Source organism: Nannobrachium achirus, assembly GCF_963921795.1.
Source record: "Nannobrachium achirus genome assembly, chromosome: 9".
In the NCBI taxonomy this organism is placed as follows: Eukaryota; Metazoa; Chordata; class Actinopteri; order Myctophiformes; family Myctophidae; genus Nannobrachium; species Nannobrachium achirus.
In genome coordinates this window covers 30,546,188-30,566,120 of record NC_137818.1, presented here as the reverse complement: position 1 = coordinate 30,566,120, position 19,933 = coordinate 30,546,188, and the positions used below count along the sequence as shown (strand labels likewise).

At 41.1% G+C, this 19,933-nt stretch overlaps 4 protein-coding genes across 5 annotated transcripts; all 4 read left to right on the top strand.

Moving 5' to 3' along the window:
• ppardb (peroxisome proliferator-activated receptor delta b) lies at window positions 1-7,976 on the top strand. 2 transcript variants are annotated; one of them, XM_080734346.1, is made up of 8 exons: window positions 1-224; window positions 1,716-2,113; window positions 3,496-3,647; window positions 3,751-3,889; window positions 4,042-4,244; window positions 5,118-5,324; window positions 5,420-5,663; window positions 6,285-7,976. In XM_080734346.1, the coding sequence occupies exons 2-8, from the start codon at window positions 1,777-1,779 to the stop codon at window positions 6,530-6,532; spliced, it is 1,530 nt and encodes a 509-aa protein (XP_080590472.1). In that variant the 5' UTR covers window positions 1-224; window positions 1,716-1,776; the 3' UTR covers window positions 6,533-7,976. The 2 variants fall into 2 exon arrangements, with proteins under 2 accessions (XP_080590472.1, XP_080590471.1); XM_080734345.1 differs by having other exon boundaries at window positions 1-315.
• Window positions 7,977-8,864: 888 nt separating this feature from the next.
• Window positions 8,865-11,679, top strand: mkrn4 (makorin, ring finger protein, 4; the record flags this gene model as incomplete). Its single annotated transcript, XM_080732678.1, has 7 exons — window positions 8,865-8,935; window positions 9,645-9,782; window positions 9,876-10,156; window positions 10,795-11,011; window positions 11,125-11,232; window positions 11,357-11,468; window positions 11,557-11,679. 7 exons carry the CDS (start codon window positions 8,865-8,867, stop codon window positions 11,677-11,679), a joined length of 1,050 nt encoding a protein of 349 aa, XP_080588804.1.
• A 797-nt stretch (window positions 11,680-12,476) lies between these two features.
• Window positions 12,477-16,386, top strand: fance (FA complementation group E). Its single transcript, XM_080733590.1, has 10 exons — window positions 12,477-12,746; window positions 13,303-13,918; window positions 14,048-14,092; window positions 14,167-14,223; window positions 14,478-14,618; window positions 14,707-14,833; window positions 15,164-15,239; window positions 15,379-15,445; window positions 15,544-15,669; window positions 16,169-16,386. The coding sequence occupies exons 1-10, from the start codon at window positions 12,550-12,552 to the stop codon at window positions 16,271-16,273; spliced, it is 1,557 nt and encodes a 518-aa protein (XP_080589716.1). The 5' UTR covers window positions 12,477-12,549; the 3' UTR covers window positions 16,274-16,386.
• A 1,202-nt stretch (window positions 16,387-17,588) lies between these two features.
• rpl10a (ribosomal protein L10a) lies at window positions 17,589-19,933 on the top strand. Its single transcript, XM_080732483.1, has 6 exons — window positions 17,589-17,624; window positions 18,313-18,384; window positions 18,482-18,562; window positions 18,978-19,126; window positions 19,381-19,553; window positions 19,716-19,933. Exons 1-6 carry the CDS (start codon window positions 17,620-17,622, stop codon window positions 19,884-19,886), a joined length of 651 nt encoding a protein of 216 aa, XP_080588609.1. The 5' UTR covers window positions 17,589-17,619; the 3' UTR covers window positions 19,887-19,933.

Below are 19,933 nucleotides of genomic sequence, written 5' to 3'. Positions count from 1 at the left end.
TTGATATGGCAGAAAGTACAAGTTAAGGTCATTGTTTGTTTCTGCTGATCTAAGAGATTTGTTTTCTCGTGTCTGCACGGGGTCTGGAAATGAATCCTGCTTGCTTTGACGTGTTGTCAGCAGCCTAACTAACGTTAGCTACGAATGCTAACTCCTGCTAGTGTGTGTCTACACAACTCGTCAACAATCCATCGAGGATAGGACGCTGCCATAGTTTCATAGAGGTTGGCTATTTTTTATTTTTATTGTTTTGCCATCAGGAGAAATCTCTCATAAACGAAATATTCGAGAAGACCAACTGCACCATTGACTACGGTAAAGCAATAATTTGACTGGCCAGCTATTTAAAGACAGGAATTTGGGTCGCCCCAGCACGTAAACAATTGAACAGAGGTCGATAGTTGTTCAGGCAACATCTAGTTTCTAACTAAGCAAGTGTTAACGTTACCTAGATACTCTAATCACGGTTCTCAGATGGCTCTATGGTTCTAAAACAGTAACTATCATGATTCATGGTATGTAATTAAGACTAAAGTCGCTCATTCATCTCGACCCCTCATAAAAAGTCAGGAGCAGCAGATATTCTAAGAACCAGTGTGACAGGTTATTCTCTGTCTGGATGACAAGTCTGTACAGCCCCACCAATTGCCCTTTTAATGGGAATGTACTGGTAAAAAACTTTTACAGGACAGGTTTTAATACTCTGTGGAAGTGGAACAGGCAATGTTGACTGTTATAGTTCATTAACACTACAGTGAATAGTCAGTGCAAGTGAGGATGTATGATTATCAGTGTAAATTGAAGCCTGATTTCTTGGCTCAGATTAAGACTCAAGTAGATTTATTTAAAACCTTGTGTGTGTGTGTGTGTGTGTGTGTGTGTGTGTGTGTGTGTGTGTGTGTGTGTGTGTGTGTGTGTGTGTGTGTGTGTGTGTGTGTGTGTGTGTGTATTATTTGGCAAGTGTGGCACTGGCACATTTCCTACTTTGGCAACTATTAACTACTCGCTGTATAGTGAAAGTACGATTTTTATCCACTCATTGATTGATTGGTTGATTGATTGAAGACTATTAGAAGTTTGCATAGGAAAAGGTACAGTTTCATGACGGTACAGTTCACTGGTATAAGGTCTACTAAAAGGAGATCCATGAAAAGACTAAGCTTATTTCCACAGGAAACCATTAAAGTATCTCATATAACATTGAATGACAGACGAATAGAACACAGTACTATGCAGTAGATATGTAAAGAAAAAAAATTAGAGAACAAAAAAAAGAAAACAGTAAGTCTAAACAAACAGTAAGTATATAAGAAGGGGCAGGGGAGGGTAGGGTTGGGCTAGGTTAGTTTTTTTTACCAGTTGCGAATGGCTGCTGCCTGTGTTTTTTCAGGGCAATTTTAAAGGATGCTAGTGATCCACACTCCTTTATGGCCTTCGGTAAGGCTTTCCACATTTTGGTGGTATAGCAGAAAAAAGAGTTTGACCCTTTGTTGGTTTTGACTCTGGGTTGAAAGTGATCTGTGGCGCTGCCTCTGGTGTTTGTGGATTCTTGGCTGTCAAAGCAAAGAGCAGTTATGTTGTATTCATTGTACAGATTTGTATTTTATTGAATTTGTGGCTCTTTGTGACTTTAGGTGTACATCCACATCATGCTCCCTTTCTTGTGGTGAGTTCTACGTATTTCTCCCTAACATTATTCCTATTTTTTTATATAGGTGAGCTATGTTGGCAACGTGACCCAGGAGGGGTGCAGCTCTGTCAGCCAGAACAGAAACCATGGATGGGTTTCAGCCACCTGCCACAGAGCAGGAGGAGAAGGTGAATGGCTACTGTGAGCCAAACATCCCCCAGGACATGGCTGATGTGTGGAGGATGCCACCAGATGCTGGGTCTGGAGCCTCAAATAGAGGCAGAAGGACAGTAGTGCAGGACCTGAGTGAGCTGAAAGATTTTGAGCAGGATGGAGAGGAGGAAGAGTTGGAAAACAGAGAGAGATCTGCTGCTTCCAGAGTTGTTTTTGGAGACCATCAGACAGGAGAGAAAGAGATGCTGGAACAGGATGTGAACAGTGATTACAGCCCCTCCAGAACTACAGCTTCCACCAACTACACAGGTAAGACAACAACGCAGCTCTAAAGCTACACAAAGCTGTAAATGTGTAATAATTACCTGGATTAAGAATAATTATCATGACTATTTTTGATCTGATGGTTTTGGGAGCAAAGCTTTATTTTGACACTTTTTCTTTTTACCACAGTTAAAGCTGCACTAGTAACTTTCCTCTTTTACCCTGGATTTAAACCCAGTTTCCTGTAGCCTGGGTGCCAGCCTGTTCGCTCCGTTCCGCGATTTGTTTTGTCTCTCCGCATCACAGTCTGGAAAGCCTCGTAATGGCTCGTATCTCCAAGGGGAGGTGGGACATAGAAAGCGGCTGGAACACAACGCGGCTTCCGATTTGTCTGTGGGGCGGGACAAATACACCAGTGTGTATTGGCTGGCTAATGACATAGCTACCCTAACCTTACTCTGATTCGTTGGAACAATATCCAATCAGCAACAACATTGCCTACGTCACTACTGACGTTCAAAAATGCGAGTCAACGGTGTGCCCGCTGGCACACTGGTCCGGGCGCATACCACATGGGCTTTGTGTAGCTTGGCGATGTCACCGGTTCGATTCCCGGTCCGGACGACCTGTGCTGACATTTTTTACCATTGAGCTAATAGAGCCCGCCTGCTTGCTCAGGGGATAAATTGTATCTTGACGATCAGGTAAAAATTTGTGTCAGATTCTGTGTCTAGGTGAGACATGACCTTTGACACAATCTAGGCCTCTGATTGGCCTACCTAACATCCCCTACTGTGACACATGCGGAAGTGTGCTTCAGAATTCCGGAAGCTTGCCTTAAAAAATGCCTATGCTTTTTTTTACCAATGCCCCAAGGCCGAAGGAGGCGTCTACCTTTCTATGTCTATGGTCTGTCCCATTGATTAGTGCGTATCACTGCTAGGTGACACTTCAGCAGTGCTGAACCACAAGTGTTGTATTCAACGCTTTTGCATGCGCACCAGCAATGGCCCAATGAAGCTTCGGTCGTCTTTGTAACGCTCCGTCCTGTTTTTTCCCTTAACATGGGAGTGGATGGGGTAATGGGGTTATGCTGCTTGCTACTACATGTCTGCCCGTGCCCATTCTGTGTCTAGGTGAGACATGACCTTTGACACAATCTAAATGTCTCAATAGAATAGCAGGGAGACAAAATGCAACCACCCCAATCGTACAAGTTATATTGTATTAACATACAATTGGACAGATTGAGAAAAAAAAAAGTTATCATGAAAGTGCCGCTTTAAATAAATGAATTATTTACAATTACAAATGATGGTAACAAGGATAATATAGAAATACAAGCCGTTATATCATTGTATAGTCCTATTCCTGGTGACATGTTAATATTCTACTCTGTCTCCAATATCATTTTATTCTTTATGAAGACCTTTCTCAAACATCATCTCCTTCACTGTCGGAGCAGCTACGTCTTGGGCAAGAGGACAGCACAGGCACTGGGATCAATATGGAGTGCAAGATCTGTGGGGACAAGGCCTCTGGCTTCCACTATGGTGTACATGCCTGTGAAGGCTGCAAGGTATGGGTGTTAATGGCTTACAGTTCATTAGCTGTCAGATAAGAAAGAATGATAATGGCATTTCTCGTGCTGTGCTGAGGCTGCTTTCTTGTTTGTAACACAGGGCTTTTTCCGACGGACGATTAGAATGAAGCTGGAGTATGAGCGCTGTGAGCGCATCTGCAAGATTCACAAAAAGAATCGCAACAAGTGCCAATATTGTCGCTTCCAGAAGTGCCTGTCTTTGGGAATGTCCCATGATGGTGAGGGGGGGAAAACAAAGAAAATCTCTTGAATTATTGAACCAAGTTATAAATCTGATGCAATTTTGAGTGTGTCTACCTAAGAGTGGCTCAACTATTGAGGTGGCAAGGCAATAATGCAAATGCAAAGACTAATATAAATGTTTGCCCAGCGATCAGATATGGACGTATGCCTGAAGCTGAGAGGAAGAAGTTGGTGGCAGGCCTGCTGGCAGAGGAAACGAGCATCTCCAACCCTGGGAGCTTAGATCTTAAAGGCCTGGCTAAGCAGGTCAACACTGCCTACCTGAAGAACCTCAGCATGACCAAGAAGAAGGCCCGTAGCATCCTGACAGGCAAAGCAAGCTATGCCTCGGTACGATACAGCCTCAGAACAACTGATCTGAACTTGATTGTTTTACTGTAGATATAGAATCATTAATCTCTCAAATCAATGAGAAAGAAGAAATCCTGTACCTTTTCTCTCTTACTACTTTTCTATCATTGATTCTCATTTAGTAAGATAAGATACGTCCTTTATTGATCCCTCCAGGGAAATTCAGTGGGCATGACTCGCCAAGGACAGCACAGTAGTTAAAAATAGACAGATTACAGGGCAAGAGAGAAAGTACTTCTTACTACAGATTACAGAAAGTACTACAGATTACAGGGCAAGAGAGAAAGTACTGTAGGTACAGTATGATGGAAAGACATCACAGTCAATCAGTCCACATCAGTAATTTGGCAAAATTGCTAACTTCTTTCTTTGCTTGTCACAGCATTGTGGCTGCAAGCCTAGCACATCATATTGGTTGCTTGTAATATTGGTGGTGGCAAGGAATTTAAGCGTAATCTACAGTCACAATTCACTGTCGTGGCAGTGGCTCAGGAGGGAGAGTGGTCGCTTGGGAATTGGAAGGTTCTTGGTTCGATCCTGGCCTCCCCTCTGTTAATGTGTTACTGTCAAAATGTCCTTGAGCAAGACACTGAACAAGCTCCCGATGAGCAGGCTGGTGCCTTGCGTGGTTTCCTTTGCCATCCGTGTGTGCACCATGTAAAGTGCTTTGGATGAAGTTGCAATATAAATGCACCTGATGTTTATGATAAGAAGCGATCAGTATGCAATAGAATCAGAAAGTACCCAATTTGTCTTCATTGGACAACAGCAATGTCATATCGATATTTAAATTCTTTGAAGTTAAGATACAGATGGGCACTGAAAAGGAGATGATTCTTATTATTCTTTCAGCCCTTTGTGATCCATGACATGGACACACTCTGGCAGGCTGAAAGTGGATTGGTGTGGAGCCAGTTGGTTGCAGGTGCACCCCTGACCAAGGAGATTGGGGTCCACGTGTTCTACCGCTGTCAGTGCACTACAGTGGAGACAGTCAGAGAACTCACAGAGTTCGCCAAGAGCATTCCAGGGTTTGTGGAACTCTTCCTTAATGACCAGGTATGTTGTCAGAAATGTGTTATAGAATAAAAAAGTATGTCTTTACGTTAGCATGTCTTGAAATGCTCAGTCAATGTCTTAACTGCATTCTGTAGGTGACTTTACTCAAGTATGGGGTACACGAGGCTATTTTCGCCATGCTCCCCTCTCTGATGAACAAAGATGGGCTGTTGGTGGCCAACGGGAAAGGTTTTGTGACCAGGGAGTTCCTGCGGAGTCTACGGAAGCCCTTTAGTGAGATCATGGAGCCCAAGTTTGAGTTTGCTGTCAAATTCAACGCCTTAGAGCTGGATGACAGCGACCTGGCTATGTTTGTTGCTGCCATCATTCTCTGTGGAGGTGAGCCCCAACTAAGATCAATGGCTGTTTATTGCGAACGTCAGGTCGCAGTTACTGTCAAAACCTCGACCAGCTGTCCGTCAGTCTGTCTGTCACACGTCACACTTTTGCCCTGCTCATATCTCCGCAACCGTTGCCCCGATCCATGCCAAATTTTGCACACACAGTCCTTGCCAATTCTCACATGGCCCTCTTTTACACACTTGCTCTACACTCATGTAATTAACATGGATTTGTCCCAAACACACTTTTGGACACTACTCCTACAGATTTTGCCCTAAAATTACGCAAATCGGTACACAGTATGTCTACACTCATCTGATCAACATGGATCTGTCCCATATAGCGCCACCATCAGGCCGATTTTTTCAAACATTTTTGGACACTGCTCCTACACATTTTGCCCTAAAATCACGCTGCGATCTGACAGTCGCTTATCTCCCGATTAGGGAGTCTTACTGGTAGATATAGTCTTACTGGTAGATATAGTATGTGTGTATGTGTATACGTTTCAAAATTAACTCGACCTCTATGTATCCAGGACAGGTACTTTTTATTTTTAGAATGCCGCTAAAACATGGCTAACTATGGTTTCTCCTGTTGTCCTCTTTGTCCTTCCAGACCGTCCAGGGCTACAGAACGTGAAGCTTGTGGAGCAGAGTCAGGACAGCATTCTCCAGGCACTGGACCAGCATCTCCAAGTGAACCACCCTGACTCCCTCTACCTCTTCCCTAAACTGTTGCAGAAGATGGCAGACCTGCGGCAGCTGGTCACCGAAAATGCCCTGCTGGTCCAGAAAATCAAAAAGACTGAGTCTGAGACCTCACTGCACCCTCTACTACAGGAGATATATAAAGACATGTATTAGTGTTGTGCAGCACAGACTGTTTTACTGAAATACCATTTCAGAGTGAAATGGTAGAAGTTTTCATACACAACATCCTGTATTGGCATTGCTTTGGACAAAAGCATATTTTATCATTAGCTGCAAAGGCAGACAGTTTTAATACTGTAGTTACATAGGGCTAACACAAACAACAAAGGCGGTTTGATGTCAATGTTGTTCCAGCACAGCGCTGGAATCATGTGTTGCGAGTTTCTCAGAGCGGTCACTTAGTTGACAATGATGTATTGTGTTAAAATTTTAAGAGACAAACTGCATTCAAGTTTTTACTTAATATTAGCTGAGGGATGCAGATGCAGTAAATCTCGTTAGAGATCAATGTTTAAAGAGACTTTAACCCAGCTGATATTGCCTCTTGAGTTTTGCTGTAAAGGGAGAATTTCTATTTTCCTATACATATATGGTATAGGTCAAAATAGAGACAATTAAGTTGTCAGGTTGTACTGTACTAGAATTTATTATAATGCCAAGGTCTGTGATGGGTTGATTTTTTTCCCACTTAATCTCTGGCTTTTTGTTGGTTCAACTACTTATGCATAATTGACTTTTGTTTACATCTTCATACATGTGTACTACTGTAGCTGACAGTGGCTTTGTTTTAACTACACAAAAAAGTGGACTGGTTTCAAGGGTGTCTACATACCATTTCACTTTTAATTAAGGTAGTGTCCTCACCCAAGTAATTGTTTATATTGAAGACATCTACCTAATAGGTAATCATTATAAACTTACTGTGCTGCACGTTTCGTTTTTGAAACTAATTACACTACAACATAATTAGAAGGGGTATTGTTTTTAATAGTTAAATATTTTCTTTTCTTTAATAATTGATGAAAAAGTGGTGTATAAGAATATATGATATAACCAACATTTTATGAGTAGGCCTATAGAACAGTTATGTTTTCAATGATGGTTTTTATCAACCAAATACATGAATTATTGCAGCCAACCTTTTGTTATAATGAATTATGAATACTTGGGCCACAAGTAGACAGACCGTTGTGGGCTAAGTAATCCAGCCAGCTAAAAGGTATCTTTTAATGTTTTGATTCAGAGTCACAGCACAGTAATGTCTTGCTTGAATAGACACACATCTGCCTTACAATATCTGGCCCTTCTCTGTAGGATTTCAAAAGCAAAACTTTGAAAAACATTTTGCCTTCAAATCATTATGATCTCTTCTGTCTTCTTGGATTAACAATAACAGCCTACTTTATTATTATATCAATGTTCAGGTTCCAATTCTGAAAAGCCAATGGGAAACTTGATCTTCCCTCTATCTACCTCGTATTGTGTGTTCCATATCTTTGATAATATTTTTCCCCTGGCTAACATAATTTCAGTTTGTTGCCTTAAACATTGCTTTTAGTACACATGTGCATTGAATATTATTGGTGTATGTGCAGTGTCAGTGTGCCAAACAAAATGTATGGGTAAAACAAAAGCCAGTAAACCTTCATGTTAGCTACCTCTTGTCTCAAACGAATTAATTGACAAAACTATATAATAAACAAAGAGCAGAACTATAAACCAAATAATGTTAAGTTACTTTAGGCTAACATAATAAATGTTTACAATAACTTGAATAGTTAAACTTTACTTCGCCAGAACTATTAGCTATAGCCTATTCTGGTAGTCAATTTTCTTCTGGAACATATTCCCAAATGAATGGATGACCACTGTAGGCTACGTTTCTATTGGTTCATCATCATAGCCAATTAAATTGGTAAAAGGTAAAGGCCTGCAACTATTTAAGTAAAGAATTGGCCAGAGTGCTTGTTGAGAGGAAGAGAATGGAGTGTACACATGTCCCAAGTTTTGCAGTTTGTAGGTAAGCTCTGTTGACAAAGTTGAAAATGCTTCTGTCTTCCACAAACGTTATGGAGACAAATCACTATAGTTGTCTCAATTAAAATAAAATAGAAATGTAGGCCCTACAATCAATTAAAGGCTAATGAATCAAATAATGCATTTGTTTCAAACTGGCCACTGGCTAAAGTTAAGGATTACATTTCGTTTTTAGTGGTTAGTGGTTCTCAAAGTGGGGTCTGGGGAACCAATGGATGGAAATTAACATTGATTTTACAATATAAATGGTGGTCTCAGAGATAAAAATTCCATTGGGGTCTGTAGCCTAATGCATGTCAAATTGGGGGTACTTGAAATTAAAATGATTGAGAATCACTGCTAGAAAAATGTCTTATGGGGGTCCCTGGCAAATGGGGTCCGGGGCATAGAGTTATAATAAGAAGGTCCGGGGGCTAATATTATAATGATTAATTGGGGTTCCTTGAACATGAAAAAGTTTGAGAACCACTTAGGTCTTGGGAGATTGGTTGTGTCGTGTCGTCGTCACACGCCCACGTGGTGTGATTGTCTGCTAAATTAAACGTGACGTAGCCACTTTTAAGTTTAACTGCTGCTGGTGGCTCGAGGTTGTTTTCTTGATGAGCATTGAGCAGCCGCCTGCAACGGCAACCTCCGTCTGGAAAGTTAAAAGATCTACTCGTTTGATAAAGATGGCAGACCGTTTTCCACACACAAATCCTTCTAATCAAGCTGTCAGGCCTAATTTCACTTGCAGGTACTGTAGTTATTAGTATTAGCTACCTGAATAGCGTTAACCGACGATAACATTTTGATATAGGGTAGATCAAAGGGGACGTGTTTCCACGGCAAACAGAACACTGCTTAACAACTTTGAAGTAAAGTTTCTCCCTTAAAAAAATGGTTGTTTGGCTTTGCTGTTTGCTTGTGGAACGTGTACTGTACACATTGTACATTTTTAAGTGTTTTATTGCTTGTAGTGCTGATGTCTAGGATATAGTAAACTAAGTATTGTGTGTATATTAGGCTGTATGTCTTTATCCTCAATGGAAACAAGTCATGGCCCTGGGGACTTTAGACCAAGTGTATGACATTAACAGTACTCGTGCTGTTTGCATTCTAATAAAAGTTTTTTTTGCCCATGTTGTACACATATATGGTTGTACATTGTTGTAGGATCACTGTGGCTCAGGTGATGCCAGTAGACTTGGAAAATGATTCAAATGCTTCCCCCCTGCCTTTTTTTTAGGGCATTCCTTAATGGGTCCTGTAGATTTGGCTCAAGGTGTACCTTTGCACATCAGTGGCCAGCTCCGTCATCAGCCCAATTTGCCCAAATATGCAGGTACTTCCAGAAAGGAGGATGCTGGTATGGTGATCAGTGCAGGTGGGTGGTCTGCGATCTGTATTCTTACTGAATATTATCTTTAGTCGGCTACCTTTTAATGATCTGTATTCTGTACCTATTTTGTGCCTGCAGGTACCTTCACATCCTTCAGCCTACAGGTGCAGATGTTACTGTTAGGAGAGGTTCAGCTGCTGATGTCCCCATAGTCTATACTGGAAATGTACAGCCTGAACGCAGAGGGTCTGAGCCTGCTCTCCGCCATCAGGTCCAGGGAATCTCAAGGCAAGGACTCAGACGGTCAGTGTCTGTGTTACCGACTGTATCAAACATGCAGCACAACTCCAGGAACATGACAGCAGACGCTTCACCCAGACACATGACAACAGATACTGCTGAGGATGAAGTGACAACAGGTATTGGTGGCATTGCATTAATTATTGCCGCTCAAAGGGTTACTTCATTGACTTTTACTTTATTTTATTTGTGATGAGGATGTACAAATATGGCTTCCATAAAGTCATTTGGCAGCCATCTTATACGAGCAACTTGACAAGTTAAAGATGAGAATAAATGGAATGTCATTTATTTGAGAGCCCAAACTTGACTTGTAACTGTAAAATGTTGATTATGTAGGTTGGCCTAGTGTAATCCGTTATTTTATGTAGGCTGGCGGACCTTGGTTTAAGCACCTAGAGACGCAATGCATTTTCAGTTGTCCTCACAATGGAATGAAACTGCCCAACTTAAGGATGCTGTACTTTTCTTTTTCTCCAGCTGCCAAATATAATCTAACTGCTTCCCAGGAAACTCGGCCTGAAACCGCTCGGAGTGAAACACGTCAGGTTTTTATGCGTCTGATTCTGTACTATGTTGTGTTCTGCAGAACGTGCTTTCCACAAATTAATTTGGCTCAATTTAATTGTGTTATTGTGTGTTAAGGAGCCTTCATCCAGAGATGCTGTAGATGGTGGCGCTGACTCTGTAAACCAGGATGAAACGGAGCCTTCATACAGAGATGTAGAAGTTGGTGGTGCTGCTGCTGCCTCAGTAGAAGATGGTGCTGCTGCTGCCTCTACTAACCAGGAGGAAACTGAGGCTTTCACCCAGAGTAAAGACATTACGTGTGGAATCTGCATGGACAAGGTCTATGAGAAGACATGTTTACAGGAGCGGCGCTTTGGCATCCTTCCTAACTGCAATCATGCCTTCTGTTTAAAATGCATTGCTACCTGGAGGAAAACCAAAGACCTCCGGGAGGAAGTGGTCAAGTATGTTTTTTGAGTAATGTATAGATAATCACACCACTCCATTTTAGTTATCCATTATTACATAGTTCCACTACATTCTGTGAAGGCTTGCACTTAAGTCTGCCATTTTTCAGGTCTTGCCCACAATGCCGTGTGAAGTCACCGTTTTATGTCCCAAACAATTTCTGGGTTGAAGGCCAGGCAAAAGAAACCCTTATTGCTACTTTCAAAGAGAGATCCAGGTGAGTACTTCACTCTGTCGAGGCTTGGCTAATTTGATTCTTTACTGACATGTTGCTACAATGGCATCTATCTACTTTATTTTATTTTTTATTTTTTACTTATACTTTGTTGCCCCCCTCCCAGTAAGAGAAGATGCCGTTACTTCCTACAACACGGATGCTGTCCCTTCGGATCAGAGTGCCTTTATTGGCATGATAAATCTACTGCGGTGCCACGTCGACCACGTCGTCGCACGGTAGGGGATCAGTTTTCTACTTGTATGCAGACATTAGAAAATGCATGTCAGGGCAACAGCATCTCTAACTTTTTCTTTTTCTCACCAGCCCCAGAATGCTGACCATTTGGATGACCTGCGAATGCATCTTGTGGATTTTTTCCTTATGGCCCTCTTGGATGACTCAGACTTCTCAGATGACCTCTATTTCAGTGACGAGTCTGACTTTTGACCTGCTTCAAATGCCTGAACCAGGTCCCAGAAAATGACAGTGGTCTCTGTTCACTTCCTTGTTCCCTTAGTTGCACTTATTGGCTTATTCTGTGTGACTGCTGTATATTTTTGAGAGTAGTTGTATTCTGAATCCTGGCTTGTAACAAGCTGATTACCATTGGCTTGCTAACCAGGGTAGTAGTGTTTAATAATCTATTCTAGATTGATGGTTATCTGGTTTGGCAGTCAGAAGGTTTTCTTTGACTGAAAGTTCTCTGGTTTGGTAGCCAGGTGGTTTTCTTTTTGCAAATTGTTGAAGATGGTCCTTGTTTGCGGGCCCAATATCTCTGCCTACTGTGTTCTGCCTACCTCTCAGATCTATGCAAAATTTGCACTATTTCTTTTAAAGTGTACTGTATATGAAAAATGTTTATTTTAAATAATGGTTGAGCTACAGGGCTGTCCTGTCACTAATGTTTAAATATTGCATTGCATGCTCTCATAACTAATGATGCACCTTTCCCTGTGTGGGCTTGTCAGATTTCTTTTAAAAAATGTTTTAATGTATGCATACTCAAAAGAAAATAAACGTTTCACATTTTCCCTCACTTATGTGTTCTCCTGATTACCCCCCCGCCCCCAATAGTTAGCCCCCAATCTCAATTTGTTCATCTGTACACCTTGACTGATAGTTTATGTATATCGTGTATGTGTATAGCACAGCTTACCACTAGATGGCGATATGACATCGGGCGTGCGTTGACCACATTCCCAAAGAGAAGAATGTATGTAAACAAACGGCGGGTGATGGCTTATTTCCTGTACGGCACGCAACGCATACATGTATACAGAAGCTGCTGCTGTTGCATGTAATCCAGAATCCTAGGCAATGGACAAAAACATGTCTCTAAGCCGATTTGACGGACAAACGAAGTTATTGCTAAAGTCTGTTATGTCCGGAGTTAGCAAAGCTCTGTGTGTCTTTCATAGGCTGCAACGTTCTAACCCAGTCTCAGTACACAAGTTTCTCGAGGCTCTTTGCCGAGAAGAACTTTTTGCAGAGGATGATGCCCAACCACTCGTAGCGTAAGTAGACGATATGAGAAATCTGCTCTATGAACAGCAGCCAGATTGTAAAAATATTAGGTTACTAAAAGTAAAGCTCGTGTGGAAGCTGATATTTAATTGTGCATGTTTGCTCAGCTACAACACCACACCAGTGGGTCTAAAGTGTGGCCCAGGTACCCTCATGGTTCCTTGAGAGGGTTCCAAAAAGACCCATACGGGTCTAACTCTGATAGTGTGCACGTGGACCCATTTGGTTCTATTTGTGAGATCCTTGAAATTAAAAAGCATGAGAAGTTGAACCATTATGCTACACGAAATAGAACAGAGCCATCATTGGTTAGACCTTTGAACTGAAGTATGACAGGGCCCAATGTATTTACAATATGGCTGCTGTGCAGAACTAAATCTATTCCAACATTAAAAATTCTCTTATGGAACATATTGTGAAATGATGGTACACACATCAATTAGGGGGTCCTTTACATTAAAATGTTTGAGAACTGATTGTCTACACCGGCATACAGTAACAGACAATTGATACGATTGAATTAAGACCCCTTTCTCTTCTCCCCAGTAAGCCACTGGTGTGCCTGTTGCCACGTACATTCCAACAGAACCTTTTATCTTTCATCCATTTGGTCCACCCGGCACTTCCACAGACCAGTGTAATTCACCTGCTCGACTGCCTCAGCCAGGAGCCTGGTCCAAGCCCCTGGATCCATGCCCTGGTTAGACAGCTACAAAGAGACCTAGGGGATGCTAGGGGTGAGCCCCTGCACACTCCGCTATGCAGCCAGAGACTGACAGGGTTGGTCGCACATTTAGTTGGTCCTGGTCAGATGGGAGGATGGAGTACTTGCCTCAGTGGTGAAAAAGTAGAACTTTCATCTCGGCATGGACCAGAAGTCTCAGACGAGGGAACTCAACAGAGGAAAAGGAAGAGCAGCTGTGTGACACTTGACTCAGATCCTGAAGAAATTGAACAGCAGACTAAACGGATAAAGCTGGACCAAAGTCCTGCAGAGGAAGTCTATGTGGGTGATGGGTTCACTGTAGTTGATCAAGTTCCTAGAGAGGACACATTGGAAAAAATAGTTGATGATGTGTCCACAATAGCCTCTGCTGAACCAGGGCAGCCAGCAGGAGCTGCAGCTGACAGTGTTTGTGATTCCCTGCCTGATCATTTAAAGGTATGGCCGCGCGCACGCACGCACACCCCACACACACACACACAGCCACTAATTGTACTATATTTACATCCACTTGAGTAACATGCCACTCCCTCAACAACAAACCCTTATGTGATTTTCTTGTTTCAGGCTTGTATTCCTCAAATCAAAGAATTATTGGAATGCCAAGAAGAGGTAAGAATACTTATTTAACAACAAATTGATCATTATATTTCATTGTAATGTACTCCATTGTGCTCCATTTTCAGTGGGACCAGAGCTCCACGGACACCTTCAGGGTGCTGAATGAGTGTGACCCCACCCAAGTACGTAACTCAATGATGGAGATTATCTTGGTTTGTTTTGACATAACCTTGACAACAATGCCATCTTCAGTGAGAATACACTGTAGTTATAATGGCAATGTGAGAGAAATGGTGAATATTTGTGTCAATACCGGTTTGCTCAATCTTTATACTGTTGCTTGGCTGGAACTACATATTGTAAAAAATACAATTATTGACCCACTGTATTGTAAGATTGTTGTAACCGATGCCTCACTTTTGACTTTCCTGGGCAGGTGGAGGTGTTATGCAGCATGCTGGGTTTGTCAGACACTCCAGAACAGAACTTACCTCAGCTATGCAGCTCTATTTTGGCCTCTTCTGACCTGAGCCACAGCACGGCTGTCACACTCATCAAGAGCCTCCTATTGGGAAAGGTACTTCTCTGGACACCTGGAGAATGCAATGTTTGTCAGTCAGTGTGTTTGATACTAACAAGACGACACACTGTTTGTGTATTTACAGGTCCTTTCCCTCTCAGAGCCGGCCTCCAGATGCCTTGTCACTGCGGTCACGTCACTTTGTAGTCGCTATCCCAGACCAACCCTCCATGCCCTCATTGGACCTGTTCTAGAGCAACAGTCAAACATAGGTGAGGGAAGTTATAGTTGTATGGCCACATTCATAAACTTGGCATTATATTTGTTGTTAGTTTTTTAACCACTTAAACACTATTTTCAAAATATATATTGCCCAAATATAAATAGCCCAATGCAAGTAGATTTCTTATTTTGGACAATGGACCTTTTCCCTCTTCATAATGTTGACATTCTCTCTCTGGATTTATAATTTATTCTATTGTGTTTTGTGATCATTTGTTGTGAGCAATGTGCCAATGTTTCCCAGACAGTAACTTTTTGAATATTATTGAATTTCTTGATTTCTGTTGATATGACCACTAGTTTTCTTTCCCCTTGTTCAGGGAATTCACAAGCTGAATTGCTGATCAGACTGATAGAGACCTGCCTTGAACCCCAGTTCAGATTACTTGTGCTTCCGTAAGAATGCCTGTTTATTACTTCCATTATAAAGGCCTGAAGGAAAACATGGAACACATTGTGGAAGTAGTTGTTATTTAATACATTATTTGTTTAATTTATCTCTCCCCCACCCACCACCACCACCACTACCATCTAGATTGATATGTACAGGAGTATGGAATGAGGCAGGAATCTCTGTCATTCACTGTTTGCTAGACTCCAAGGTGAGTCACAGTTTGTGCTGTAGGTGCTGTAAAAGATAATGAATCAAGTCAAAGTTAATCATAAGGTTAATACACATGACTTTTATTTATTTCCCCAGCTTGAGTTGAATGAAGAGCAGTTCACAGAATTCATTGATCATCTGGTCAGCCAGTCTCCTCAATTCACAAAATCTATGAAGTATGCAAAAATGATGCTCACTGTCCTCACCAAGTATTGCAGCCATGTAAGTTTGTTGTTTATGTCAAGAGAAAGAGCAGAGCAATTGAGTTCGTTTAAAAAATATATATACCGGTACTTAATTTGTATTTTGCATGTGTTAAGTTGGTTGTACACTGTTGCGTTTTTTCGGGCGAATATAGGAGCGAATTTCGGAGCACGTAAATAAAGAAATCAACCTCACGTTATGTCAATCACGTTTGCACACTGTCGCCCGTTTCGTATTTATTTTCAGACCTCTGGGTCCCTTGCTCTCTCTATCTCTCTCTCTCTCCTTGCCCTGAAAACGCATTTTGCAACGAAAAAACGCAGCAGTGTGCAACCAGCTTAACAGACAGTAAACATTCTTGTACATTGTACTGTATTGTTATTTCCCCAACACCCACCAAGGTCATAACAAAAAACCCAAAAAACAGGAAAGAAAAGACAAAACAAAACAAGACCGCAAAAATAAGCAAATGGACAAATGCAAATGCTTTATTGTGTGTTAAAATATTTGTATTCAGGTGACTGGTGTACACAAGCCCTCCCTGCAAGGCTGTTTGATGTCAAATGAGACCTTCCTGAAAAAGGCCCTTCAAGCTGCTTTGAAGAAAATCCCAGACAAATAAAACTGATTCAGCGAAATGTTAAATATCTGTTTTTGGGTGTTTTGAAACTTTCATTCTGTTTCGTTTTTATTTAAAATTATATTATAATGTAAATAAAGGATTTATAAGTGCTATTTGTTATTGTTAAAGTACATATATTTAAAATGTTGCAACTACATATATATAATGTATATTTATAATATATAAATGTTGATGTTATTATTATTTATGACAAGGAAGTACTCCTGTCTCCTGCACATCCAGGACCACAGCAGGTGCAAGTCTAGGCAAGAAAGCATACAAAAACCATTAAAAACAGGTTGACTTTCCAGCGTAGAGTCGGGAACTGCACTGCACTGCATGTACATAACACTTTATTTAATACATACATAGGCGCCTACATATATGTGTGTGTACACCTTGGATCAAGACTATCAAGATGTATTTTTGACATTTGCACATTATGATCAGGTACGAAAGTAAAAGTCACAGTATATAAGTCACAGCATCTATGAGTCTTGATCCAAGGTTATATCATTTATAGCCTTAAAGGAGTAGTTCACCCCCAAAATGACTTTTTTTCTATTGATTAGTCATGCCATGGAGACTAGAGTTCAATAATATTTTTTGGTTTTTGTCACATTCCTAAGACAAAAATTTGATTCGAGTAAATTTACCCCCATTGATTCCAGATGGTGACCCGTTTCGAAACGGGTCACCATCCGGAATGAATGGGGGTAAATTTATTGTTATCACATTTTTGTCTTAGGAATGCGACAAAAAACTAAAAAAAATTATTGAACTCTAGTCTCCATGGCATGACTAATCAATAGAAAAAAAGTCATTTTGGGGCTGAGCTACTCCTTTAAGTAATATTTTGAAGGTTTTCATGAAAGAAAATAAAATGTTTTTGAAAAAGCTTACATAGCTGAAAACATTAATTTCCCCTCCACTCAAGTCATGTTCATTTTAATTTAGCCTTAGGTTAAAAATTGACTTACATATTTGGATCCATACTAGACTATCGTAGATTTATTTGATCGATTCTGACTTTTACTTTCGTATCCAAGGCTAATATATAAATATATTAGATTGTATATGTATGGTGTGTGTGTGTGTGTGTGTGTGTGTGTGTGTGTGTGTGTGTGTGTGTGTGTGTGTGTGTGTGTGTGTGTGTTGCACATATCAAGATTAAGTTCTAGTATTTTCTTGTAAAAAGCTTTTACTCACAATGAAGAAAATGTCCTTACCAATATGGCTGACTTTTAGTGACGTGACGTCAGTCTGCAGTTCGCAGCCTTTATTACACGCAACTTCCTGTTGTACTTCCTTTTCAGCCTAGGAGTCGCAAGCAGCGCCCAGCCAAAATGAGGTTAGATAGAATTTGGTGAATTTATGTACTTTAATGTAGAAATGTGCGGTTAACGCTATGTACATATTTATTAATATATTTGTGCAAGTCTCTGGTTCCATTTTCCTTTGTTAATTTTACTGAACCATGTTCATTTTTCGACTTAAACGTGTGTACGACCTGCTCTATGCCGGTGGGAGCAGCGGGACCATTAGCATTTTGGAAAAGCAATCCGCTGTCATCCACATTATAAGAATACATTTTAAGACTGTATTTGGGTATTAAAATCATTAATGTCTGATAACCTTATGCTAAAGTCGATTATTGATGCATTCTGTTGACCAAAGTCACTCCGATGACCGATGCCCTGTCTGAGAACGGCATGCACGTAGCAGTGGTGTAAAGTACTTTTACTTGGGTACAATTTTGAGGTATTTTTTACTTGACTGGAGTATTACATTCACTTAACTAAATCTCAGAGGCAAATGTTGTACTTTTTATTTGATTTTAATCGTCAATTAGTATTTCTACATTGCACTATTGATACTTTTACTTAGGTAAAACAGTACTTTGTGTAAAGCAAAAGGTAAAAAAGTACTTTGTCAGTACTGTTTCCACATCTGACACGTAGGTACACTTTTAAGATGAAAAATTGAACTGAAATGTTGTTTATATATGATGCCCAGCTAACTTGATCTTTGCTTTACAGCAAGGTCTCAAGAGACACGTTGTACGAATGTGTGAGGGAGATCCAGCAAGGATCCAAGCTCAAGCATAGGAAGTAAGTTATTTTGTATTTTGACCAGTGTCAAAGCTTAATAAGGGGGAAAATGGAATTCTGTTGTGGTGTTTTTCCTAATTCTGTCTTATTTGTTTAGGTTTGTGGAGTCAGTGGAGCTGCAGATCAGTCTGAAGAACTATGATCCACAGAAGGACAAGCGTTTCTCTGGCACCGTCAGGTTTGGACCTTTACTGTTTAACCCAACCTTCTCCCTGTGTGTTTTCAGCCCTGTCTTTACTAGAACAATATATCATGGGTAATAATTGATCAAGATTTAGGGGTAAAACCAACCCTAGACAGGCCAGGAACATGCATTGAGAAGTTCTCTGGGTAGCCTGACTGAGCCAAGCCCTTTGGGAAGGCAAAGCAGGCGGACCCCTACCCTGGGTCTTAAAACATGAGGGGAGGCTAAGGGCGACTGAGCTGCCAAGCTCATGTCCTCCAAGCCGACCAATTAGCAATAAGTTACCACTGAGGTCATCTGGAACAGCATCCATAAGTGGCAGTATGGGTAAGGCTTTTATCTTTTAAAAGCTATACCTGGTGGTGTATGTAGAGCCGGTTGATGACAATGATCACTGTTTTCTGTGCAGGCTGAAGTCCCTCCCCAGGCCCAAGTTCTCTGTGTGCGTCCTGGGAGACCAGCAGCACTGTGACGAGGCCAAAGCTGCTGAACTGCCCCACATGGACATTGAGGCCCTCAAGAAGCTCAACAAGAACAAGAAGATGGTCAAGAAGCTCGGTATGTTCTTTTTGTTCAATTGCCGATATCACAGAATAGTGTTTGCTTATTAGCACAAGGGACTAGTTGTTAGAATTGGTAAGGGGTATAGGTAATTATTGAAAATGGAGGAAGAATTTAGGATTTAGTAGACTGAATGAAAATTAAGGCACGTTGCACTGCACAGTCTTTGCCAAAAGTTTAAAGCAAGTAAAATTAATATCTATATTTCATTTTTTTTTTTTTTTCTTGTCTTTTTTTTATTTGTCTTCTAGCCAAGAAGTATGATGCCTTCCTTGCTTCGGAGTCTCTGATCAAGCAGATCCCTCGTATCTTGGGTCCTGGTCTGAACAAGGCTGGCAAGTTCCCCTCCCTGCTCACCCACAACGAGAACCTGAACACCAAGGTGGATGAGGTCAAGTCCACCATCAAATTCCAGATGAAGAAGGTAGGTTTATCAATAGAGCTCAAATATTTGGATATCTTGATCTCTAGTACGTAATATACCTTTGTCATTAATATGTAATGTAAATGTTATTTGTGACACGAGTGCTTGAGTAGTTGAAGTTTGTCTGAGTGATGACCCTAACCTTTGGTTGCTGTGTTGCAGGTGCTTTGTCTGGCTGTTGCTGTGGGTCATGTGAAGATGACGGAGGATGAGTTGGTCTACAACGTTCACCTGGCTGTCAACTTCCTGGTGTCTCTGTTGAAGAAAAACTGGCAGAACGTGCGTGCCCTGTACATCAAGAGCACCATGGGCAAACCCCAGCGCCTCTATTAGATGGCCCAATTTTTTTTCTATTAAAAAAAAATGTGGAGATGCTCCAA